Genomic DNA, 26,531 nt, shown 5'->3' on the forward strand with positions numbered 1-26,531 from the left:
TCACATGAGGACGGCTGCTTGCGTTGTAGGCCGAAACGTCGTGAGAATTATTTGATTATGTTTTATTTTTATTATTTTATTACTTCCCTTCTACGTGACTTACCGAAAGAACCAAGAAGATGAACTCACTCGATGAAGCCCCCTATCTTCAGCAAGAAGTGTAATCGACCGTGCATGCCTGAGCGTTCAATGGTTCTGTGCGCCTCCGTTTCTTTGGGGGGTCTGCAGTCAGGTTCTCAAGGACTGGAACACTTTGGGGTTTGACATGTGTGATGAAATGTACACGTTATGTACGTTGAACTTCGTTCGGCACCGCAAGTAGCCATCCGTGACAAAAGATACTCGAGAGCACGCACAGCCACAGAAAACTAGTGCACAAAGTCGCGTCATTTACTCGGAAAAATAATATTTATTTTATAGAATGCTACATCTTTACACATACAGCTTTACTGTACCTTACACATTGGGGGCAGGGGGCAGGGGGGAGTCAAATGGTGAAATGAACAATATTAATAAATGTACATGATCCAAATATACCGAAATAAAAGGTACAACTTTAGGGTCTGAAACCAAACAAAAATGTGGTCTCAAACCCAGTCTGATGTTCTGCCCCCCCCCCACCCCCGAACAAGCGAAAGGCGGCGTTCTTCAAACGCACAGAGGGGACTTCAAGAGAGGGCTTTAAATGCCCAACGTTACGCACTTGGGCCACCCGTGTACAGAATGTCAACGAATACACAGCGAACCTTTGAACAAGACATCCTGCTTTGCGCCGCCAATGTAACGTTTTACACGAGCCCTCGATTTTGTTAACGATTCCAACTGCACTGCATCGCAGCGTTTTCTTTTATTAAGTGGATAACATTTTTTGTACGTCCAATAAATGTCAATGTGTTGCTGTTGTTTTTTTTAAAAGGGTCTTAATGACCGTTGTTTTGGTCAATGTTAATGTATTGGAATCGGGTCTACCGTTTACCGTAATTCACTCCATGAGTATAAGACCCCTTTCACCACCAATGTCACGCTCAGCGAGGTGACCACGTGAACTGCACCCCCCTCCTCTCCCACCGTTTGTTCAGCATGCGAGCAGCAGCAGCATCTTAACGTGGCGCAAATGCTCACCGAATTGCCAATTATGAAATTCATTCACGAGACGGCGAGCTTCGATTGCCAGTTGCGTCACACTGAATGTCAACATCAGGCGAAGCAATGGAGTAGAAGCAACTTTACGTCCCATTGTTACCGGAAAAAAATGCGAGGCAAATTTTTAGCACCCATATCACCATGGACGCAATTTAACTGGGCCTAATTTTTCCGATGATGACGACGATGCATTATTAATTTACTCGATTAACCCAATTTCAAACACATGTGCTGTGGCTGTTAATGAAACATTATTGGGGCAATTCACTCCGGGGCGTAATTGTGAGAGAAAGATAAAGATCCAGAATCCGCATTAAGTAGGAGCAGTTACACCGGCTTCACGAAATAAGTCCATTCGTGGCAACGCAGTTTTAAAACTTAGCTTTGCCAATCGCTACCGGTGGCGCCTTAAATTAGTTTAAAACCGTTTAATAATTTATTGAATCATGAGTATGAGCAAGAAATACTGCATTTACATTACTGGTGAGAGAGAGAGGTGGGGGTGGAGTGGGGGGAGTTGCACTTTTCAGTGATACAAAAAAATCATTTACACAATGCATCGATTCCACATAGCGTCTTAAATTACAAGTCATCTATACACACATGTACAATAAGGGGTGGCAGAGGGCAATTTGCGATTTTTTTCTATCGTCTTAAGTAGTGGCTGAAAAATCCTAGCAAAACAATACATAATGGAAACACTGCCATGTTGCAAACAACACGCAGTCCAAAAAGTAGCTATAGCTGCCTCAACACATTCTGTACAATGCGTGTGAAATGGCGGCGCTGTACATTGGATATACACAACAAAAATAACTTAGCTCACACGACAGTATTCCTGGCTGCTGCTTCAGCGTCATTTTACTTTGCAGAAAGTACGTGGCCGTTTAAAATGATGTACACACACACACACGTACGCACGCACACACGCAAGCGTAGACTTTGTACAAACAAGAGCTTAAAATCATTGCGAATTCGCTTTTCGGCGCTAACATGGTCAGCGTTCAATATTTTCGGGCACTGTGACAAGTCAAGCACAGGGCTCTAGTACGGTCATTACGTCTGTCGAACCCTACTCGTGTGTAGGGAACGGACCGATTCTTCCAAATGGATTACACGGTTGTGTCTGAAAGTTGTTCAACTGCTTCCTGTAATTGATTTGCACTGGGTGTGTATCGTGGCCGTGTGGTCAGCAAATTCTGGGTTTGTCAATTTATTTTTCCGATCCACTTTTGGGAAAGTATCGTCCGTTGTTGTCGTGTGCGGGCCCCCTCTGCGAGACCACATCTCTCTTGCTTCATGCTTCTGCGTATTCCACGCCGTCTCGCCCCGAGCAGCCTGTTCAAGCGTTGCACATTTTGATTCAAACTTTAAAAAAAAATTATGAAACAAATGCATTCCCGTTGTGTAGAAAAGCTGGGCATATTGGAATTTGATTTGAGTATAGTACTATGGGAACCTCATTTGCCAGTAAAAATATGACAATTGTTTTTTTACCCTTCTATCTGGCAACAAAACTGACACCTTTTTACAAGGAGTCATGTTTGCATAGACCGCAATGCCTGCAGTCATAATACAAACAAAAGACATAACTCTGATAATGTGCACTGTCATTGAAGTTGATTGGTCCACACCCGAGACAGCTTTCCTTAGAGCCTAGTCTCACATGGGTTGGACCAGATGACGCCAAAAGGCGCACAACTCAAAGACAATGCACCATCAGAGTATGAGAGCTCGGGGCAAGCATCTACACTATGGGAACCTCATTTGCCAGTAAAAATTATGATAATTGGTTTTTTACCCTTCTATAGTATTGAATTAATTTGATGGAATAAAATGGCAAGCAACAGCAGGCTGGAGTGCTTTGTGTAAACCCGACGATGAGTAGCAACATTCCGATTCATCTTCAGAGGAAAGTTTTCAATATATGCATATTTCCTGCTCTGACATGGATCAACTTGGGACATTGACAAAAAGATGGGAGCAATGATACGAGCCAATGCTCAGAAGTGAGATAGACAATGGCATCGCAAGATCATGAAGAATGGCATCGCAAGATCATGAAGAATGGCAACCGCGTGGGGTAACCTTCATTCAGCAGTGGAATGATCATGGCTATTGGGTGGTGACAGTTGTGCCATTACAGGAATTTGTGTGGCGAGCCACTTACGATGGGCTTGTGGGTTCGCGTTGCATCGCAAACGCGGAAACTGGCCAACTTGAAAAATAAAAGGCGCGGCAGGCGGCGGGCGCGTCAACTCAAAGAAGCCCTCGGCTCACGAAGGCGATGGACACAACGAGGTACTCGCCGGAACCACACAGTACATGTGTCAGTGGGGTCAGCCATTTGCAGACACACAAACAGCCGTGATGGACCCAGCGAGAACAAGCAAGAGAGAAGATGCAGGCAGACGGGAGAGTGGGGGGGTGGTGCTTTCACTGCTCTCTTTGAAATCAATCTTGTGGCTCGAGACGCATGCAGCCTTCCGAGGCTACCGCTGCTGCCTGGCGCGGCTACGGGCACGACACCGCAAAGGTTTTAAATGCCGCTCAGAACGATGCAGTTCCCGACTCGGCCCTCTCGGTGGCCAATCGGCTGCAACATGAACCAGCTTCAGAGTTAAATATTACCCCCCGGCCCCCCCCTCGCTCCCCCGGGGCCCCGCCCAATTAATTAATTTAACTCTTCACGCACACGTATTTACCAATTATGCGGCGAATCTCAAATTTGTTTCCGTTTAAAGAGCTTGCTTACAAATGGCCAGAGGAAGGGGTCCTACGAGACGCGGCTGCCACAAAAAAAAATGAAAATTATTTCACGTGCAACTGAATGACCAGAGATTACCCCGGTTAAATAGCCAGTTTACGGCAATGCCTAAAGCAGGCAAAGCCGCACACAATCCAGTGTAATTAAAACATAATCGGCATTTAACGGCTTAAAAATTCGAAGACTAAATGTACAGAGGGCCGGATAAAGTATATTTTTACTCTAGGAACACCACACTGACTTTCACATCTATGACAAACAAATAAAAACAACGAATCTGGCAGTCACACACATGAAAGAAAAATAATAAAAAATATAACAATAAACATCAAGCCTGTACAGGTTTAGTTGAATCAAACCCTGTTAGTCAGTGTTCGGTTTAACCCCATATTATCATCCGATAAAAGCTTACACAGCTTATGTAAACAGTTTCTCATTTCACATGCTTAAAAAAACAAAACATCGTGTTTAAACATTTTCTCCCACACGCGCCACACACACACGCGCGCGCACGCACAATGTCTCATACAGTTTTGATCCATTTTTGCATAACAGTCTCAAACTTTACGCACCGATGCAACGGCAGATACTGAAAAGGAAGCCTTAAAACAAGCACCGTATTGCCTCTCTTCTTGAGAATGTCATTAAATTAAGCTCAACCTTTGTTTGTCCTCCACGGCCCGTTGGCCAATGTGCCCTTTGCAGTGTGGTGGACATTAGTTTCAAAAACACGTTAATCTTCCTCGGTCATCCCAGTCGTATTTAGCAGCAGAGGGAGCATTTTATTTTTACATCTTCTTCCTTCTCCACACCCCCCACCCCCTCCTCCCAAGTCACAGATGTTCCGTTCCGCAAACGTCTTTCTCGAAAACAAAATGTACCGCCGTCTTCCAGCGTTCCGGCGCCTCTCGCTTTCGTCTTGAGCAGCAAACAGCGGAAACTTGAGACGGAACCTCTACGAGAGAAGTCTCCTCGCCTACGACGTCGTCGCCGTCGCCGTCGCCGCCGCCGCCGCCCACCCATCAACGCGACCGCGAGCGGAGAAAACCGCCGGTCGTCTCTCAGGGGGGGCGTGGGGGTGCACACGGGCACGGACGAGGAGGGGGAGAAGGGGCAAACTGTATCGCGTCCACGTTCGTTCCTCTCGGCCGGACGGACGCTGGTGTGGGACGGATGGACCCGCGGTCATGGGCCTGCCACTCCTCCCACCACCCCCACCCCCCGCGGGGGGGCTCCGTGCCGCCGGGGGCGCTTTTTTTTTTTCTCTAGTCGACCTTCTCCACCTTGCCGATGATCTTCTCCTCGAAGACGGGAAGAACGGCGCTGTCCTCCCGCACCTCCTCGAAGACGACTCCGCACTCGAACTCGTCGCTTGCTTTTTTGAAGTAATACCTGCCGGACAGAGAGGAAGAGGCCAGATTAAGAAGGTGAACTTCTCCTCTTACAGGCGCACTCGACCGCAGCTGTTTCTGCAGCTGCATTAAGAGGTCGGGAGCCATTGACGGCGGACAGCAACAATAAGCACTGAGCATCAGACCGAAGTTTCAGCAGTGGCTACAGAAATAGCAATTCAAACAGGCAAACCGAGCGGTGCTCATCCACATGGCCCTGAGGAGCCAGTGGCGCAAATTCCACAATCTCATCTCCGAGGGATGCCAACTTCCCAACCTGCTGACCTCCAACAAAGTGGAACTCAATTTGGAACCTCATTTGCCAGAAGAAAAAATATGATAATTGGTTTTTTACCCTTTTATCTGGCAACAAAACTGAGTTATAACTGTGATAATGTATGCAGTGCATACATTATCAGACTTATGTTTTTGTTTGCATTATGACTGCAGGTATTGTGGTCTATGCAAACATGACTCCTTGTAAAAAGTTTTGTTGCCAGATAAAAGGGTAAAAAAACAATTATCAAAGTGGAACTCGTTTTTATCTACCTCGGAGGGATGAGAGGCCACTTAAATAACCTGACAAGGGTTTCAACTTAAGAACGAGTTTCAAGCCCTTCTACCGCCCAGCCACTCCGCCGGACGTAGGATGGACACGATCCGTTTCTTAAAGTTTGTGAAATTAAGGTCGGTGTGCAGATTTCCACTCGTAGAAACTGGCAAATATTGAACGAGAATGAGTGTTTTTTTTACGGAACAATGACATTGTTTGGGTGTACTTGAGACCTTCAAAGAATACATATTTTTGCATGAGAAGGCATGGAGTTCACCAACTTTTAAGGCTTATTATAACAAAGCCCTCTGTGCTACCTAGCGCCACATTTTAAATCAATGAGAGTACCTCAACTTGATTTCCATTGTAGCTCAATTTTACCATTCCAGAATGGGCTTATCTGTAGCTTATCATAATTTAAAGTAATCACATATGCACCTATTAAACGCAAAACTCAACGAATGCCACTCACGATAACTCGAATGGAAATGTTCAAAGGGGACAGACATCAAACGGTTAGAGCCCAGTCACACATTTCTTGTCAATTTGCCTTCTCCAGTGCCCAGTGCCCCTTCGGTTACAAATCTGTTCCTGCGCGCCAAGTTTAATGTCCGCTATGCAAACCGGCTAAAACGCGATGACGCTGCTTCAAGGTAAGCAACGCTGCACATTCCACCGTTGTGCAACCTGCTTATTCCACACACGCCTTTCATCCCTGTGAGATCCTGCGAGTGCAATGAGCAAATATGGCACCCAACTTCACAGGTTCTCTATTTGAAAGCGAAAAGCATGCTCGTCGAAGGGGAGCGGAAAGGAGAAACGAGAGTTTATAAGAAGCCGATGTGTAAATGCGCTCGTTTTGTACATACGATGAACTTCTTTCGCAACGTACGTAGCTGACCGTACCAATCGGAGGTGTGGGGGAAGGACAAACACAAAAAGCAGTTCTAAAGAAATTAGTTTTCCATCTTCATTGCAAAGGGCATAGCTCCAGTGGCTTCCTAATATCGGAAGGGCGAGCACTTTTCATCAATGCCCCTAGACATTTCACTGTCTGTGGGCTCTCTTTTTCGCCGAGTGCCAAATCCTCCCAAAGTTCCCGGCCGCATCCCCTTCTCGAGGAGGCGGGATACAATTTTCTTTTTTTTTAAAGAGAGAGAAAACAAAACACTCCGGCGACAACAAGCGGGGCCCTGTCCCCGCGTGGACAAACGCATCTTGGGGGAGAATTAACGGCGATCAAAAGCGGCAAACCTCATGAATAATGAACCGGGCTCGCTCGGTATCAATGGACGGCAAACAATCGAGCGGTACACACACTGCGACACTTCAGCGGGAGGCTAGCGGAGGCTGCGGCATGCAGACGCAGGCTGTCGCAGCTTTGGCCAGGGCTCAACACCTGCCGACGGTTCTCAATCCCCCCCTCCCTCCGCCTCCTTTTGTGCAACGCGTCGTACATTTAATGGCACAGCGAGTGCCGACTAACCCCCTTTCCACGGCCAAATCGCGGGACCCGCCCAACACTGGCTGTAAATTCTCGGCGCGTCTCGCCCACTCGCCCGCCCAAAACTCTCTCCCCTGCCTTCGGCATGACGGGGTGGGTGGGGGGCGGCGGTGAGGAAAGGAGGGAGTGGATGGAGGGTGGGTGGGGAGATGCCAGGAAATGAAAGAGATGCTTTTGATGGTGCGTGCCCGTGGCGGAGGATCTGTAATTTTCTGGCGACGGAGCGAGGGTTCGGCTGCGCGAGCGACCAAATGCGCAGCAAAACACAAATTAAACCAGCGACCTGCGCCGCTCGGTGGCGATGCGTCACACACACCTACCGCCGGCGGTGGAAGCAACGTAGATTGCTGCGATTTCTGTGAGTGCGTGCGTGCGTGTTCCCAGAGGTTGGCGCACTGCACTCCGAGCTTTCCGCGACCTTGGCCCGGTCCGATTCTGTCTGTGTGGCGAGTGGTATGTGAAGGTTATCCAAGGCCTCCCCTCTAGGCTTGTACAGCCTTACCCAAGTGTCTGGAGCGGCGTGCCAACACCAGCGGTGGAAAGGCAAGACATGGTGGTGCTGGCCTCACCACCACCTCTCGTGTGTCAAAGCTGGCCTCTCTTGCTACCTCTACCAAGGAATATTTGCCAAATGACGCTGTCCGATTAAGGGAACAAGACAAATTGTGCACATCGATCCAAGGATATGATCCATTAATTCTAGATTTGAAGCTTTCGTGACTGCAAGGATTCATATTCTTAGGTTTTTTCGGTAAAGTCACGTAGGTAAAAAATTAAAATTAATAAAAGTAAAATAAAAATAAAATAAAAATCACGACGTTTCGGAGGCAGCTTGTGTTGCCTCCGAAACGTCGTGATTTTTATTTTATTTTTATTTTACTTTTATTAATTTTAATTTTTTACCTACGTGACTTTACCGAAAAAACCTAAGGATATGATCCATGTTTTTTGTTTTGGAATTTTAACCAAGGACAGCTTTGCACGCACCCACCTCTTCTTACAGGCGATGTCGCCCCGGTAAGAGATTTGTGCCCAAAAGTCGTGCACTACTTGAGAAAATTGGCGCAAGACGGAAGAAAGTGTAAAGCAAAATGACGAAATGTGCAGTGGACACATACGTGCTATCTGCCCATGGATCGTGATGATGATGATGATGATCACACAAATGTCGGGAAGCACTGAATCACAAGTCCTCATCTCAATACAAGTTTTGGTCAGAAGCAGACTCAGCCCATCATGCCTCCCGCGCTGATTCCGTTGATACGAGTACCACTTTGTGGATCGTCCTATGGGCTTGCCTGGCTCTCATCATGGGCAACAAGGAATTTCCACCACTGGCTAAGGACTGCCAAATGAGATAGGTGCCGTCCCATCGCTCACTTGGACACGGAGATTACTTCTGACTTGAGCGCAGTATTCCTCCCTCGTTGTTCATCAACTTGCTATCCTCAATTTTGGCTCAACGCGAATCGCATTTGGAATTCTCCACGGCTGCACCGAGAGAGCGATGAGATAAAATGACGAGAGAGATTGTGATGCGAGAAAGGAACTAAATAAAGTGATGAACTAAAGTGATGATGCACAGTATCATAATATTTCATAAGTTAATTTACAAACTATTATTTAATACTTTCAGATTAATTTGTATTTACTTTTAATTTATCATAACCAATTTTTTTGTGTTATGATCATTTCCATGTATTAAATAGCTGATTTATGTATTTATTCAAGTTAATTCGTAAAAAAAACAAGTTTTCGTCGGCCAATATCATCATTCGCGAAATTTGCTATTCGTGAGCATCTCCGGCACGTTTCCCTTGCGAATAACGAGGGAATACCGTAATGTTCTATTTAATAGACATTGCGGTGTCCCTCGCAATCGTAAAATTCCGCCTAATGCGCTTCAGCTGCTACCGAGTCGCGAGTGTGCGAGAGCGCGGGTGCTTCCGCCGCGTGTTTGCTGCCTAAAATAAATAAACAAACCACGAAGCAGGCGTACGTAGGAGAAAGAAAAAAAGTTCACTTGCAAAGGTCACCATGTAGTCGAGATGAAACGACAGGTGTGTAAGAATAGGAAGTGAGGCAAAGAAGAGACTGTGGCGGATGTATTTCCAGGTGCTGAACAAAGATCAAACGTCGCAACTGCCCGGATTCCAAACATTTCTGGGTGTACGAGTTGTATGTGTGTGTACGTGTGCGCGCGTGTGTGTCAACGAGCGCATTTAGGTGTGTACGTGCCTGGCAAATTCTAGTTATACATCTACAAAACAATTGTTTAAAAATGCACAATCGACTAGGGGTAGGGGGGGGTGGGCTGGTAAGAAGTAGGGGCTTGGAGGATAAAAGAAGACCGGGCTTAAAGAGAGAGAGAGAGAGAGAAAAAAAACTGAAAGAAGGAAAAAAATCTGTAAAATGCCGGATTATCTGCTGGTATAGCAAACCCGTTTACACGGGGACGTGCACAATGAGGCCTCTTGTTGTGAGAGCACCAAGGTCACAAGCACAAATCAAAGAGCGTAGACACAACAGTGCGAGTTATGAATCTTTTAAAACAAGAGATAAAGCAGCACAAGGCAGCGTACACAAAGAGAGGCAGAAAAGAAAAGGGAGCGGGGACCCACAAAAAAAAATTCCACGCGCCCCTGCTTAACAAAGTTTAAGCTCGCGCTTATCTGCGGCTTTATCTAGAGTTAAGTTTATGTAATGCAGCGAGACTCCGCAACGTCGAGCGTACAACCGAGACAACGCCAAAGTTACGCGCTTACGAATTAATTACACGTCGTAGTTGTAAAAAAAAAAAGAAGAAACTTTACTTACTAACAAGTCATTCTGCATTACAGCGCGATGGTGGTGAGATGTTGACTACCTCGCCAAGTATACAGGAGGTCGTGGGGGGTTTGATCCCGACCCCGACGCTTGGAAATTTGGAATTTGCATGTCTCTCTCCGTAGTCAAGTATATTTTTCTCCAGGTCCTCCAGTTTTCCCCCCCACATTAAGAGTATTTGCCTGCTGTAAATGTCCATATAAGCCACTTCGTTGAGCTATCATGTGTGGCAAGGGTCACTTCTGAAAAAGAGCTGTATAGCTCAGTGGGCCTTACCAGGTAAAATAAAAATAGTTGAGTAGATAGTAATTGATATCCCCCTCCACCCTTCTGCCTCTTTAAAAAAAATACAAAACTCGACCACTGATAAGGAATCTGCCGCACAATCCTGCAGGAAACCCAAAGCGAATGCACCCAAAAAAGCACGGCCTGCGATATTCCAACCATCACAGAGGCGTGGCATCGCGTGGGCCCAATTGCCTGCAAAGGCCTCCAAAGCAAAATGACGGCGGTGACAAGAGGCACGGGACAGATGGACGTCAAGGGGACAGCGTTGCGTGGAAACGTGTGGGATGCAGCTGGCCAAATACAAAAAGGGCACCGGAGTTTTGAATGAGAGTCGCGTATAGTTCAAAAATGCAAGAACCCAGGCTCTCGACTTATGCTTCCGACTACAGGGCTGGGGGGGGGGGGGGGGGGTTGCACACTCCACACTTCAGCAGCTGTTTCCACCAAGTGCATTTCACGTACAGACTGTGCGTTAATCCACCACTGGAGAGTGAGTGGGGGTGGGGGGAGGTTATTTGACGAGACTTCACCAAGCATGGCCGGTGCAGGTTCCAGTGCAAAATCATACATCGACAGAATTTCAAGCACTCACGTCGTTTTCATTAATGTTTTCCCTCGCTAGGTACCTTCCGTCACATGGGGACAGTCTATATTCATAATTTCCAAGTAAAATTATGTTCTACTCAATGGAGCATCACGCAAGCACTCACACCTCCATTGGCAGCCCTGAGCAAGCAGTGGAAATTGCACGTTACTATGGCAGGAGGAAATCTCATTACAGGAAAACAAACGCTGTGGACTTCCCGCAAAACGACGCTCGTTATCGCCTCTGGGGGAGATGACGAGCCGAGTCGATCCCCCAACCTGGGATTTAAACGTGAACCCACAGCGCCACCCAGGCAGAAGGCAGACGGGAGGACAACTACTCTCACGATGAAATTCCCAAGCGGCTGCGGCAAACGAATCCGGCGACTGCCAAGCGTTTCGACGGTGAGAGCGCGCCAAACACCGGGACAGGCAGCCAAGCCCGCCCAATAACCACGACGGAAAGCAAACGAAACGCAACATCCGACAAAAACGCCGCCGCCGTGTTTCGAGGCCTGTTTACGTGGCACGCAGCAGCCATGAGAAAACCCCCTTCCGCTTGAGACACCTTTCATCCCAACCTTTCACCTGCTACTTACGCCGTGCGCACCGTAGCCTCAATCTGCCTCCGCATCTCGCCCGCCAGGTGCATCGGCGCCCGCAGAAAGCCGTGTTTTGCATAAGCCCTGTGCAAACAGCCACTACTACATGCTGCTGCTGCTGCATGATTTCTGTAAATGATGCGGCGGTAAGAATAAAATCAACAAGACGCTGTCTCTGTACCACCTCGTAAGTTGTTCCCCTAACCAGTGCTTCTGAATAACCTTCCTATTACTGATGGACACACACACACACAGCAAAGAAACAGACAGACATCTCATGGAGGAAGTATAAACTGTCGGGGGCAATTGCTGTTTGCGAGTACCTCTTAAGCACAACACATGAGGACGTGGTATGAACAGCACCGCGCCAAGCTGTCTTCGTCTCCCTAGCACTAGTGTTTAAACATTAGACCAAGTATTCGTTTAAAAGCTTTAGCTACTTGGGGGGGATGCCCAGGCCCAGTTCAGATGATCAAAACTCATGATAGTGATAGCCATGATCGAAGGCCATTGGACAAGCCAATAAAGCACCTATCCCAAGTCGAGAAAAACACACAAAGGCACACTCAAACAAGCACACAGAGACATACATATACAAAGACACCCATCACAAAGACAAAGACCTCCCCGTTAGCCTTAACAGGCTTTTGGGGCAAGTGTTGTTAGCGAGCCCAATGAAGGTCACAGCACGGCACACGAGGGGGGTGGAAATTTTAGGACCGGTTCAGATAATCATCACTGGTGTTGGCGGGAATCAAACCCGGGCCGCTGGGTTCGTAGCGCAGGACGCGAACCGCTCGCCACACAGACACACGGTCACACGCCCATACACACAAGCACGGAGACACACCCATGTAGACACAGCAATTGCCACAACAGTCTGTATTGGCGAATTAACTAATTTGGTGATGCTCCGATGGCAGTGGTGCACAAGCACAATTACACACACAAAAAAACTCACATCCGTCAATAGCATCATGTGCTACGAAGGGCCATTCCATGAAACGTTTTCTATTGTATACTTTTTTTCTTTCAAGGCAGTGTTATTGATGAATGCGTCGAGTTTTTTTTGTTTGTTATTGTGGCCGATAGGCGCTCACTAACAGCTTCCCCAACAGTCTCTATTGCCTGATAGGCGCTCGCTAACAAACAATCGCCCCAACAGTCTCTACTGGCACCCGGGCACACACTCCTCTCTGCCACCCCCCCCCCCCCCCCCCCCCCCCCCGTGGTGCGTGCGTGGTGCCCCGTGTGGCCCCACGCTGGGCCCACCGTCCGCCTCGACGCCCACCTGTAGTTGCCCTTCTTGGTGAGGAGCTCCTTGAACTGGCCGAGCGAGAGAACGCGCCCCTTCACCGTCGTGCGGTAGGGGATGGGCTCTCCGCAGAAGTAGTACGCCACCACGATGCTGCTGCCGCTGGTGCCACCGCCGCCGCCACCCTCCGGCGCCGTGCACGCCGACCCCGCGGCCTTCTTCACCGGCTTGCGGCTGTGGCGCACAGAGAGGGAACGGACAACCGAGAAGGAGATGTTAACTCTCTGCCTCGCAGTTACACGCACATCTGTAACATCGTTGGGTCGGAGTGTAATCAGCTGCTGTAAGAGTGCAATTGTTGGCTCACGTGCTGCTGTTGGCGGAAAGGGCCTCTACTAGAAGAAGCTCTCGAGAGACAGCCTCTCCAGGGGGCATCTTGGCCTACTCTTCCATGTTGGCCAGACATCGTGGAAGAAACGTAGGAAATGCCCACACTCTATTCCGCTACGCGCGACCTGCCCGGCAGTATGACCGAGGACAGCAGTGGCAGCAGGGCCACGTGGGTGGTTTAAGGGACGTCATTTCATTGGCCTGTGAGCATAATGGTGCTCAAGTAAACATAGGGTGCGCATCATCTCTCTGGGGGTTTCAGTGCTGCCGACTAAATGTTGGACAGCAAACAGACTCAGGTCAATGGATTCGTGGCGTAGTGCGCTAAGGACCGCACCATCGATGCTTTGAAGAACGAGGCGTAACCGTTTTCAATTTAGTGGCGGGAAATTTGCAAACGCGAGATTATGCGTATGATGCCACAACACAAATAAACAATTCACAAAAGGGAAAGATTACGTTCACATACGTGGCATGAAACCAAAACCCGCTGGGATTGTGCAAAAACACTCACTGCAAAATGTCAAATATTAACAACAGAAACATATTATCCAAATAAACATGGATTGCACCCGGGAGAGCACACCTGTGGGAGTAAACACGGTAATATTAGGTGCAGACATGACACAGCTAAATGCACCGCGTTTAATCTGCAAGGGGTGCAATGAAGGTCAAGGCACTTAACAAAAGCAGCATTGTTTGTCGGCTGTTTATGCGTAAACAGGACCCCTTGCCTTTCAAAGGCTCTCCGAAATGTCAACAGCGAGCCCGCAGTGCACAATGAAAGGCAGGATATTAAACAAAACTTGAAAGGAAGGCTGGCAGATTAAAAAGGGTGCAAAAAGTGCGTGTGGACTGAATCACTGAATTAAACGAGTCACACTTCAAACGTGGTTCCAAAGGGTATCCTTTCACCACCAAATCATTTCATTTTCGGGCGGAGACTAAGTGTCTTTTTGTGTGCGTGCACGTGTCTGTGTGTGTGTGTGTGTGCGCGCACACATCGAGCGGCCAGTCTCTATATGCGGGGTGAAGAGAGAACAAGCGATATAAGATCGTGAACCTACAAAGCGCTTTCGGCGCGACCTGCGAACCCTTCAAAGGACCACGACCGTGGGTATAATGTACAGCCAATTACCGCGGGGTCCCAGCAGGGCATCAAACGCTCGCATCAAAAAACGACGCGTTCAATCACTCGTCCGACTGTCGACTGATGTCTGCATTGACCGCTTTGCCAAAGTGGAGCGGCGGATAAGACATCTCCCTCGCTGTCGCAGCTCCTTTGAATGGAATCTTAATGACCTGGCTTGTCGAAAATAAACCTTGGAAATGGGAGCAATGAATCGTAATTGTAATGGCAAGGATTATTTGTTGGCCCTAGGATTTGGAGCATAAATGTTGTCACCAGGAACAACACGCATTCTTTTCCTTTGGAAATATTTTATTTTTGAAAGCACTTTGATGATTAAAGTAAAAAGAAACTGACTTTTTTTTTTTACTTACCACATTTTCTTTGAGAATATTCACTTGCCAGCGTGGCAGGACAGGAAGGGCCAAAATTTTGAAGGACAAGTGAGATGATTTTTTATTTTGTTTTAAAGCCCCATACCTCTTGAGCACATCTAAGGCCAAGATAAAACGCATTGTGTATATATATCACATTATTTTAAATAGTCAGGATATCACATGCCTTTCTTTGTAGGCTTTAAAGGATGGCATGAACATCAAAAGGTGGCAGAGGGCAGACGAATCTTTTTATTGTGTGTTTTTTTACAGGGACCTCAGAGGCAAGAGATGGGATGCAGAACTCCAACACACCAATGGAGAAAAATGAGTGGATCAAGATCAAGGACTTATTTGGACGTGTAAAAAAGAAAAGAGGGCCACAAACTCAAACAGGGTTGACCCTAAGTTGTCTGAACAATGAAAAAAATTGACGAAAAAAATTACAATTCAAGATTTGCGGCTGGGCAGCACCGTGACGGAACAACGGGACTCGACACCAGGCTCTAAACTTCGTGTGTCGACTAGGCCCATCACACGTTCACGGTCGATAAAGCCGCCCTCCACTTAGTGGGAAGTCAACAGCGGCCTGTCCTACGAAGACACCTCGTCGTCAGAAGGTGGAAAGATTTCCATCTCTGGCCCGGCGTTCAGCACGAGCGCGGCCCGTCGTCCCACGCTCGTTCGAGCACCGAGACGCAAGCTTTGGACGCGTTTTTATTTTTGACCTCGCGACGAGGTTGATCCACAACCCCTGCCCGTCAAGGCCACCACCGGGGCAGCAGCTGCATTAAGGGGGACGTCTCTGTGTAAACAAACACGGCGGTTGCTTTTACGCGCGAGAGAGAGAGAGCGGCGCGCACACTCGCGCCGTGGGGGCGGCGGCGGCGGCGTTTTCAGCGGGCGACGGGAAATATCGTCTTCAAGCAAAACTCGGCGACGCGGGTCGCCGTAAGAACTTCCGCGGCAAAATAAAAAAAAACACTAGGTTCCTCCCACTGCCGAGGTAGCGCATTTCCGCTTTTCATGTGTTTTCGGGTCGTACCGCGCTCCGTTTCGGCACGTCTGCCGTATCGCTCCACGTGCTGGGAGCTTAGTTGGGAACTGATGATTTTCGCTCTGCCGACGCGTGTGTGTGTGTGCCTGAAGCAACGTCTGCGCGAACATTTGACTGCAAAATCGGACGTCGAAATGACGGCGACAAGTCGTAGCCCGATCACTTATAACCAAGCAAACGTTGCGTGAGGTCACGAGAACATCACACCTATCCTAACAGCTTCACCTCGGGGTCAAGTACGTAAGAGGCAGCATCACGCTTACTCACGTAGGATGTCAGCCGCGATTTAGCTTCGTGTGCGATGTCAAGTGGGGGATATCAAGGAGATAAAAAAAATGTGACGCAGTATTACGACATTTTAGTTTCGCTCTGTGACCGGCCGCTTGCTTCTACGAAAATTTTCCGACAGTGAAACCGCGTGGCTCCACTCGCTTCACATTTCTGTTCCAAGTTACGCTGCGCTAACCAACCACTGGCTTCAGAGCAGTGGTTGGTAACAGGCCAACTTTGGAAAAAAGCACTCTTAATTACTGCTTAAGTAGTGTATCTTTGTCAGCACTTGATAGGTCTTGGCACTCTTGTGGTTGGAGGATGAAGAAACTACTCTGGATTCAACAAGGCAGTACTGACTAGCATAATTAAGGCTCTATATAAATATTATAATAGATCCGCAGCACTTTTGCTTTGTACCAAGCGTGAACTACTTACAAATTATGATAATATCTTGAACCCCACTGACAAATCACAGCAAAGATTGTGACGTTCACGAAGACGCCAATGGCCACATCGGCGATCGTGGACGTCGACGTGTGCCTCCGGTGTGTGCTCATGGCTACGTACTCTTGCGGGGACTGCGAGAGGTCCATGTCCGAGACGGCAGGCACCATGCTCGGCACGGGAACAGCGCCCGGTCGCCCCATGCTCCTGCCGCGTTGCATCACTTCCTGCGCGTACCTGCAGAGCGACACGTGCGCCACCCGTCAGCCTCGGAGCGAGTGGCAAGCGCCCGGCAGCATCAGTGGGGGATGACGACCCACGAGACTGGGTTGAACTCGGTTAAGTTGATTTTTAAGTGCCCTTTGAGCTAAAGAGCTCTCGATTTGGGTTTCATCAACAACAGCATCGGTTCCCTGGCAAACGTAACGTACGTAGCAGGTCGTAAGAAAAATAGAAAAAAAAAAATACAAAATAAAGATAAAAAATGGCAACAAATCACATATCGTCGAGTATATTACAACTTGCCGGGAGGCAGCAGGCAAGTGGGCAGGGTTTTACGCAGTCGTCCTGAGCAGCCCTGGCACGTGTTTCGGGTTTGTAATGCCGCAACGGACGACGTTTCGGTTCCTCAAGAAGGCACGTGTACACGTGTCGAACTTCTTTTAACACCGTACGTGGCCAACCGCGCGAAACGGCGGACGTGGCGCCGAACAATGCGCGGTACAACCGGAAGAACACATCGGAGAGCCGCGCGCAAGTGCGTGGCGTGTTTCCGTACGGGTGTGCGATGGGGGGTTTGCGTTCGCGACAGCATCCGAGTGCTTCCGCGATGGTGTCAGCAGATGTCCGTGTGTGTGTGTTTGTGTACGGAAGTGCATTATTGCCAATATTTAAGAAATGTCAGGATGGAAAACAAACAACATCCTGGAAATATTATTACAAAGCATGATCGGAGAACAGTCCCGAAAAGATGATACCAGAGAACCACCCCTGGAGTCTATTCAATACAAACTCAACGGGGCTCCTTCTGACCACGTGGCAGTCTTCCAACATTTAGTTTTTAATCAGATTTAGCCTCCAGGGCTGATCCAAGCAGAATTAATTGAACAACATGTATTATTTTTTGTGCGCAGGCTAAGCAGCTAATTGGTTGCTTTGTTAAGAGGCAGGTCTGTAGCTAAAGGCTGGTCGCCCAACTGGTTGTTGTTAAGGTTAGGGGAAGTACTCGTGCCACTAGCTGATTGGTTTAGAGTTAGTGTCAGCGGGAAGGGTAGCACTACAGGCTGGTTGCAAAGTTGGTTACTGGGATGGAACGGTACTAAAGGCTGGTCTGCTCAAGTGGGTTAGGGTAAGAGGATAGTACTTGGGCAGCTTTCCAGCAACCCAAAAAAGACATCAATATTTCAAGAGCCGCAATGCATGCGGTGAATACGAGACACGGTGCGTGTCCTTGATAAATAACTTTACGAAGAAGTTCCTTAAAGAGCCGCACGTCGTTTCATAGACGCAGGTTCCCGACCACTGCGCTCGGGGTCTAGTCGGCTAATTTGCTTTGAATTACGAGCAGGGCCAGCATTCGGTCGGCCGGAACGCGCTAGTGCCACGCCGCGTCTCCCCAACCCCCCCCCCCTCCCCCCCATCGCTCACCACCCCTCCCCCACCACCACAACACCACCACCAACACAGGAACTCCCTCCACCGGCAGCTTCAGCCACTCTACGTTTACCCGGCTGCCCCCCCCCGCGGATGATGAAGATAATGCGCCGCCCACCTCTGCTTGCCGGCATGCGTGCGCCCAGCGCGCCACTCCTCTTCCAGGCGCCGCTTGGCCTCCTCGAGTTGCACGGTGGTGTTCGGCGCTGGCAGAGGCGGCATGGCCGGGTCCTGCAGGAACGGGTGGGAGGGTTGCACGGCACGGCGCGCGTAGGGGGGGCCAGTGCCGTGACCGACGGCGCCACCGGTGCCGCCGGCGCCACCGCAGCCGCCGCCGCCAACTCCGCCACCGCCACCCCACACGCGCTCAGACGAGCTCCCCCGTGACGTGTCGCACACAGGGGCCTTCTTCCCCACGACGCCACTGCCCAGAGAAAGACGGGCGGACGTGCGGGAGACCCCGGGACAGCGAGAGAAGGAAAGAAACACGAGTAAATTAAGACCGTTCGAATGTAGACTGCGATTTTCTCCACCCCGATTTGTCCCAGCCCGCTCTCTCCACCACATGGACTCTGACCTCCTCAAGGAAGAGCATTCCAGACGGCCGCAGAAGAGCATCTGAAAGCGCGCGTTTGTTGCATCACGCGAGGCATCATAAGTGCAAGGTTGGTGTTGCTGTCGAAGTTACCGTCTTTATTTTATCGAGGGCAAGTTGTGCGAGTCTCAAGCGGGCCGTGCTATCGTGGGGCTGACGTGGATGCACGGAGGCCTCGCGTGTGTACCTGTGCGGGGACTTGTGGTGTTTGCCACTCTCCCTTTCGCCCTCCATCATCCACTTCCAGATGAGCCGTGCACGGTCAGCCTCTTCCGCCGGAATGCCTTTGCCACTGCAACAAGAACGAGCGATTGCGTTAACAGCGTCGTCGTCGTCATCGTCAAATCTGTGTATATCTATTACTATTGAATTAAGTCTCTGCTCATCATCATCACTGTTACCATCATCATCATCATCATCGTTGTATCTACCTGCTGCTTAATTAATCCTTTCTGTACATCATTGCCATTATGAACATAATCATGGTCGTTATCACCGTGTCTATCTGCAAGCGGTATAGGATTAATAGTCTCTGGTCATGTGCATCAGCAATTCATTGCTACTTTTCGTTCCAGATGCTCTAAGTGTGGTAACTGTGTTACAATCAGTCCAGAAACAATAGTTTGCTTTGGGTGGACCCGCTTTATATTGAAGAGGCGGCCATGTGCCAACAGGGATTCTGATAATCCATTATGAAAACAGCGCACTTTTCACCGCATTTATATTCCTTATTCATTGAGACAACAAATACATTTGTTGAGCCTCTCTGGAGCCATGGCTGTCAAATCCAATACAAGATGCATCACTGTCATCATCATCATCATCGTCATCATCAGACACCAAATTGCCTTTGTGCCAATGGCATGAGCAAAGTCAGACTGGCCAATACAAACACGAGAAATCTACAAAATCCTCCTAAGGTGGAAGGTAGCTGGTGGCTAAGGTGGCTCATAATGGCCATGCGAGAGGCATTGTGTCAGTAGCTCCGGATTATTTCCGCAGCCCCTGATCAAAATGGGTCGTGAACTGTTGGTCTTAATGGTCAGTGGGGTGGCAAAGTTGCTTTCCTCTGAAAGACGCCAGTCCATCAACAGGACAAACCCCTGGTGACTTCCCACAAAGCGGTACCTACTTTTACCGACCCACAGAACAGTGACGATAATTGATTATGATGGATGATGACAGCTTTAGCCAACCCCAGACCAGGATTTCAACTTGCGGTCTTCCGACTACCAGTCAAGCGCAGCAGCCTCACCCGGGGGCCAGACGTCAGCGAAACATCGATTCCTCGGGACGCGTGCCAACCGTGCATTTTGCACGCAAACCCTCGCAAGCGGCGTACCTGCCGTACGCGTCGGGCCCGCTCGTCCGCACGCCACCGTAGGGTTCCGCGGCCGCGCCAGCGAACGCGTACGGAGGCCTCTGGGGGGCGGCCGCGTCGCCCTCGGGCCCGTGGTGGTGCACGTGGTGATGGTGCACTTGCACGTGGGTCTTGTGACCCGGCCGTCCACACCCGACCGCGGCCGGCGCCGCAAGAGACGTCGCCGGCGCCAGCTGTCCCTGCAGCGCGAGCTGCTGGTGCTGCTGCTGCGGGTTCAGCGCCGGGAGGAGCGGCGTGCCGAACACGGACTGCAGCCGGGGCACGAGCCGGCGCTCGGGCGAACGGCCCCGCAGCGGCGAGCGCTGGCCGGGCGTGCCCATCACGCGTGACACGTGCTCGTCCAGGATCGACTCGGGGTCGTCCTCGGGGGCGACCGCCGTCACGGCCACCACCGCGTCCGCGCCGCCGCCGCCGCCGACGCCACCGGCGCGCATGAGCAGCGCGAAGGGGTGCAGCTGGTGCGAGAGCGGAAGCAGCAGCTCGCGACCGCCGCAGCCACTCATCGCCGAGACGTCGGCCGTCAGGCTCTCCTCCTCCTGCGTGCGGACAGAGAGAGGACGCGTCTGTGTCAATGGGGAGTGCGCTACACGGGACATTTGCATACACAAAGATCCCCCCCCAGTATAGCTGTATGGACAAGTGCTAGTATATAGCGAGGACCTATTCAGGCTGGCTTAGTCAATGAAATGGTGATGTGGCAGGAAGCACATTGATCCTTGCGTCTTCCCAGCGCTGATGTTTACAAGACACCAGGTACGAATTTAAGACCCAGGAACACTAATGTTTGCCGTGGTTGTTACGTAACACATTGCACAAATCACTGCATCACTCCCCACATTTCCATATGCATACCCACACACAGGCACTTAAGTGTGTCACTGATTATAGAGGGTGTCCCATGAGTCTGGAATCATAGGGAAAAATAACTAATTCAGATTTAGTTTTTGTTTCTGCAGGCCCAAGATGTCTCCGCGTAAGGAAGAACGAGTCCAGGTAATAATACTCATCATAGGCAATCGGAAACAGAGGGAGGTCGCTGTTGTATTTAACAGGCTGCATCCAGACAGAGAGCCAACAACACAGAGCTGTGTTAGCAAACTTGTTGCAAAGTTTAGGTAAACGGGATCCACACAAGATCAACCACGCAGTGGACCTTCGTGGAGTTGTTCATCAGGAACATTACTCGTTGGTTTTACCCACGTGACTTTACCGAAAGAACCAAAGAGTATGGATTCCTGCAGTCACGAAAGCTTCAAATCAAGATCAGGAACAATGGTGGACACATTGAGCAGGTTCTGTGAATAAAGGCTTTATTATTGCCTTTTGTGCATCATTTTTCCTATGATTCCAGACTTATGGAACACCCTGTATATACAACAATGTTACGGCTGATGCTGTGCATAGAATGCACTGCTCACTCCTAAAAAGATGGAAAGCTCAATGAGAAGTTAGGGACTGACTCAGCTCATCATCTCTGCAGTGTCGACAAAATGAGTGCCCCCCCCCCACTGTCCCCAAGTCACCAGTGATCAGTCCGATGGCAACACTGCCCGCCTCTATGGCAATGTGGAATTTCCACTGTTGGCACAGGGGGTCACGACCCGGTCACGAGCGATACGCCATGGCTCATTTGCGCTCCGATATGCTTTGACTTGTTGTACAGAGTGTGACGGTATCTCACATTGTGCGCACACGCTGCGCGCAACATTACGTCGGTCAACGTGCAGCCCTCCGAACACAGCGCAAGGCTGCTGCTCAGCTCCGGCAACAGTAGAAATTCCTGCACCAGCTACACAATCTACTATTCTAGCAACGGGAGACACAAATAGATGACCACATTTTATTAACCCCTGGAGGAATGATGGGCAAAGTCAACCGCTGGCCAGCGTTTGAAATCGCAACCTCCTGATTATAAAGTACGTTTGGTATTCCGCACGCAGGTTATCACGAAGGCGCGATGACGACTATGCCTTGTCAGCATCAAAACATATTTCTGACGAATTTGAAGCGAGTGGATGACTCTTGCCCTCGCTTCACCCAGCTGGTCATTGCTAAAATGACAATCAACAAACACAATTAACCAATGTGACCACAATAAGCCCATCGAACAAATAAACCAAGTGCCGCGATCCTCGCATTGGTATTTACTGCACATCGGCCATGTGCATAATACATTAATCTACAAAAAGCAAGGCCCCCCCCCACCGTCTCGCAGTGAATAAATAAAACGGGAGGTGATTCACGCAGTCCTGGCCAGCGTGGGGCTGGGGTCCCACTCATGTTGACAGGTGCACGCCGAGCGACAGGGCTTTTGAGTTCCCAAGCCAAGCGCGGCACGAGCGCCAAGCACACGCAGCGGGGCGGACGGCAAAGAGCGGAAACCACGCCGCTATTTCTCTTTGTCTCTTATCCTTTTGTGTTTTTTGTTGTTGTTTTCACCTCTCTTACTCTCTCTCTCTCCGCGCCCTGCGAGTGCGCGTCCCTCGGACAGGCCACGGGACCGTCTTTAATTATGCAGCGAATGTTTGTTTCTGGAGCGAGGATCAGCTCGCTCTCCACGTCCCTCGAAGGGGACGGTCCTATCAAAGCGGGGCTTGCGAGGGAGTGGGCGGCAGGGAAGGCTTCGCTTTCAAGGCTCTCGGGGAGTCCGGCTGGGCGCACCGTAATCTGCATAAGCCAGCGGGGTAAGGCCGAGACTTCGCCAGTGCGCCGGCACCCCTCTCAGCCAGGGCCCTTTAAAAACCTATTTAAATGAGCACCCTTCGCTGGGCTTGAGAAGACATATCAAAAGGGGCTCCCCGTTTTTCTTTCTCTCACTCGTTTTTTTTTTCTTTAAGTCAGATTCCAACTGGAAAAAGACCATCTGGAAGCACAAAGCAAAGCTATTTTTTAAATTAATATTATTAAAAGGCCATGTAAGATTTTTCCCTCACCCCCCGCCCCCCCAGCTAATAAAAAAAAGCGCCACATTACGCTTATTAAAAAGAATACGGCTCTGAGAATTGTATGACGCTGCAGTACAGCTTAGAAATGGTACAAATGATAACAACAACAGTACTCCGGACAAGACAAACTTTCAAAATCTTTCATGCTCTCGTGGCTTTTATTGGCCTACAGTTTACACAAGTGCCTCTCTCTCTCTCTCTCAGTTCGGCCTGCAAGTACACTCTTCTCAAGTGGCTCGCAACACGTCCATCGCAAGAGGCAAAAACAGTATATCTCGCTCGCTAACATTTCAACGCTCAAGTCGTCATTTTTACGGCAAAAACAAGTTGCGCTAACCTAAAAGAGCTCGATGTAACGTTAGAGAGACACTATAACTAACCCACACTTAACACACCGAGGAGCTACAGCATCACGACTTAACGCGCTGTGCACTCCGCTAAGCCAGACGTGAGCTCGCAACGAGCGGCGGTGCTGCCGGTCCCGACGGCCATCGGCGGTTGTGGGCAAGGGAGAGTGCCGCCACCGGATATTTCCGAGCACCTGACAGTTCTGGGGTGGCCGTGGACGGAAGCCCCACTGTGACAGCAGCAGCAGCAGCGGCTGAGTATCAACTGGTCCACTCACCGTCCCATTAGGACGTGGATGGGACATCAGTGTCAAGAAACCACCGCTCTCCGGGAACACTCATTAAAGTGTGCACAGTGCTTTTTCGTCCGGAGGGGGAGAGGGATGGACGGAGAGTTGGGGGGGGGAGGTGAGTGGCAGGGGGGCAGGGGCGACTCAAGGTGAGGAGGTGCTCTCACAACCCCGCCGGTTAAAAACGCGGCCGCCTGGCGGCAGATAAGGCCGAGGATACTTCCCCCCCGCAGATAAACTCTGCCCCGGACAATCGTTAAGGCAATCACGGGCGCCCGGAATACGGCGGAGAGGCTTAGCCGCCCCAGTGGCTTAAGCGGTGTGTGCCGCGGCGAATGGAGTAAATAAAGCGGGCGCCACAAGCAACGGTCGTTCTGTTTTGCCGCAACAACAACAAAAAAAGTGAGCATCCAGGATGAGCGTGGCGCTCATCGGATTTGTCACGCGAGACGGAAGTGACGGCGGTATTTATCAACGCTCTTCATAAGCCGGCAAAGAAAAATCCGCACATTTCGCCACGAATAACAGGCTCGTTTGCAAAGACGAAAACAGAGTTTACATTGCGCGCACACGCTCATGCGCATACGAAAATAAAACCCCTCCACATTGTCAAAACTGTCAGCGCCAAACACGAGTACAACTTTCCCGACAGCCAATTAAAGAAGTGCCAGTCGGCTGGCATTCAATTCCCACCGCGGCTCGCGCAGCCGCGAAGAAGGACATGGCCACCGCACGGGGGACGAGTCGTCCCGTCGTGACGGCCGGGAGAAGCCGCGTGCGTGCACACGGCGCGCGTGCGTGCACACGGCGTGCGCGCGTGCTTGCACACGGCGCGCGTGGGTGCACACGGCGCGCTTGCGAGCGCGACACCGCGCGACACCGCGCGACACGCCGTGGCGCAGCAGACCCTCACCTCGCGCAGCCTCTGGAGCCGCTCCTCCAAGCCCTCCTGGGCGTCGCGCTCCCGTTTCACCAGCTCGAGGCGCGAGATCAGGTCGGCCGCAAACTTCTTCGGATCCACGGGTCCCATCTCCTTGGGCAGGCGACTTGTCCTCTGCCGGTGCAAGGGGTGGAGGAGGAGGGGGGGGGAGGAAATAAATAAAGACCGCTTTAAACCCCGGCATCAAACAAAGCCGTCGTCGTCGTCTTCCTCAGGGGGTTATAAATTGAAGAAAAATAACAATGATCGTCACGAATAAAAAAAAAATACAATCGCGGCACCAAACGACGAACTAATCGTCGACCTGCGAGCATCCGTGTTCTCGCGTTCGCTTTCCAGCGACACGTGCTGTTCGCGAAGGCTCGCGGGGCGGCGGTGGCTGTGACGGCGGCAGGAAGCCAGTTCTGTCGGGCAACCGCAGGGGAATGAGGAGAAGGAGGAGGAGGAATCGCGACCGGCGTGCTGCAATCGGCGCAGATCGCGGCCACGCTTCTCCGCTCGCCAGGGGAAGCGAGATTGAGATGCGCCTCGTGAAGCGTTCGCGTTTTTAATAGAGGCTAAATAAATAAAATACAAAAAACTGCGTAGCGTAACCGGCACCAAAGTCAGCGCGGCAAGCTGTTCTTGTGCTCAGTATTTCCGAGCTTCCCCGAGGTGAATCTACATTTGCTTGGGAAATGCAAACCAATAAAAGGGAGCCGACCGCCCCGCTGGCTCTCATCTTTAGCGAGAGAGACGAAGGGAGAAGGTAGAAAGGAATTGGTAAACTACGCCGCATGCCACGTGGGCCCTGGGGGACATTCAAACGCGCACAAAAAGTGCACGCGAGTCGCACCGCCATAATAAGGGAACCACCAGCGGAGCCGGCCCTCTGCCTGGGCACAGCGCCGCCTTTCAAACGCAGACACCGCTCCTGGTGGTGGAATTAGATGAACTGTGCTTGAAAATGATTACTTCTACAAAAAAAACACAAACAAACACTGGGCACAGTAAATAATTTGCCGCTTTAATATAAGCGAATATGTATGAATGAGAAAGTAGTTTTTATTCGTTTTTGTCTCTTCCCCCACCCCCTGCTCATTAAGTTATTATCATGCTACCTGCTGAAGATATTCGGCGTACAGAAGTGTGCCCTCTGGCAAAAAAAGTTCCTGCCCGGTTCCACGCAAGGAATTTACCCATTTCATAAGTTACCGCTCTTGCCGATGAGGCCACTGCATGAAAACTAAAACAAACAAACAAAATAATCACCGAAAAAAAAATCACCGGGCTCTCACCTGGGCTCTACGTGATGTTAATTCACAAAAATAATCCGAACTAAATCCCCGTTGCTCGAGAGGCTACGTCTGGAAAATTCACGCGATGGGTAACGGACAGCGCCGAGCTCGCTCGGTTGCTCTGCGCTTGTGAGCGAGCGAGCGGATGAGCGCACGGACGACGATCCTCCCTGGATGTCCCATGGACAGCAGACACCCTTGGATGACCCCCCCCCTCCCACCCTCTCTCCGACCCCCACATCCCCCCCCCCCCCCCACTCGACATCCCCCTACCACCCCCGATGATGCACCAGCCGAATCCGACCGACTCTGCTGGGCGCAGCCTCTCCTACTTACAGACGCGGCCGGACACGACAACCCTCTCTGAACTCCCGCGATTTCAAAGCTACCACAGAGAACATCAAACAGACCCAAGGAGACAAACGCGAAAGATGCACGCTTGCATGCGCGCGCGTCTGTGTCCTCGTGTGTGTATATATGCAGTGCATGGATATTTTACAGAGTAATCGAGTTATCACTCGA

The 26,531-nt window shown here is 50.2% G+C and overlaps 1 protein-coding gene across 2 annotated transcripts in view; it reads right to left on the reverse strand.

Annotated features, from left to right (window-relative positions):
• Window positions 1-386: 386 nt before the first annotated feature.
• LOC133345529 (axin-1-like) overlaps window positions 387-26,531 on the reverse strand; it is a 65,840-nt gene continuing 39,695 nt past the window's right edge. For both annotated transcript variants that reach the window (XM_061556369.1, XM_061556379.1), the window contains 7 exons: window positions 24,706-24,846; window positions 20,172-20,746; window positions 19,017-19,121; window positions 18,353-18,658; window positions 16,705-16,818; window positions 12,951-13,148; window positions 387-5,302 (listed from right to left, as the gene is read on the reverse strand). In XM_061556369.1, the coding sequence (XP_061412353.1) occupies window positions 5,176-5,302; window positions 12,951-13,148; window positions 16,705-16,818; window positions 18,353-18,658; window positions 19,017-19,121; window positions 20,172-20,746; window positions 24,706-24,846 (1,566 nt within the window). In that variant the 3' untranslated portion in view covers window positions 387-5,175. The remainder of the gene's footprint in view (window positions 5,303-12,950; window positions 13,149-16,704; window positions 16,819-18,352; window positions 18,659-19,016; window positions 19,122-20,171; window positions 20,747-24,705; window positions 24,847-26,531) is intronic.

Source organism: Lethenteron reissneri, chromosome 3 (assembly GCF_015708825.2).
Source record: "Lethenteron reissneri isolate LAM-NWPU_2019-01 chromosome 3, ASM1570882v1, whole genome shotgun sequence".
Taxonomy (NCBI): Eukaryota; Metazoa; Chordata; class Hyperoartia; order Petromyzontiformes; family Petromyzontidae; genus Lethenteron; species Lethenteron reissneri.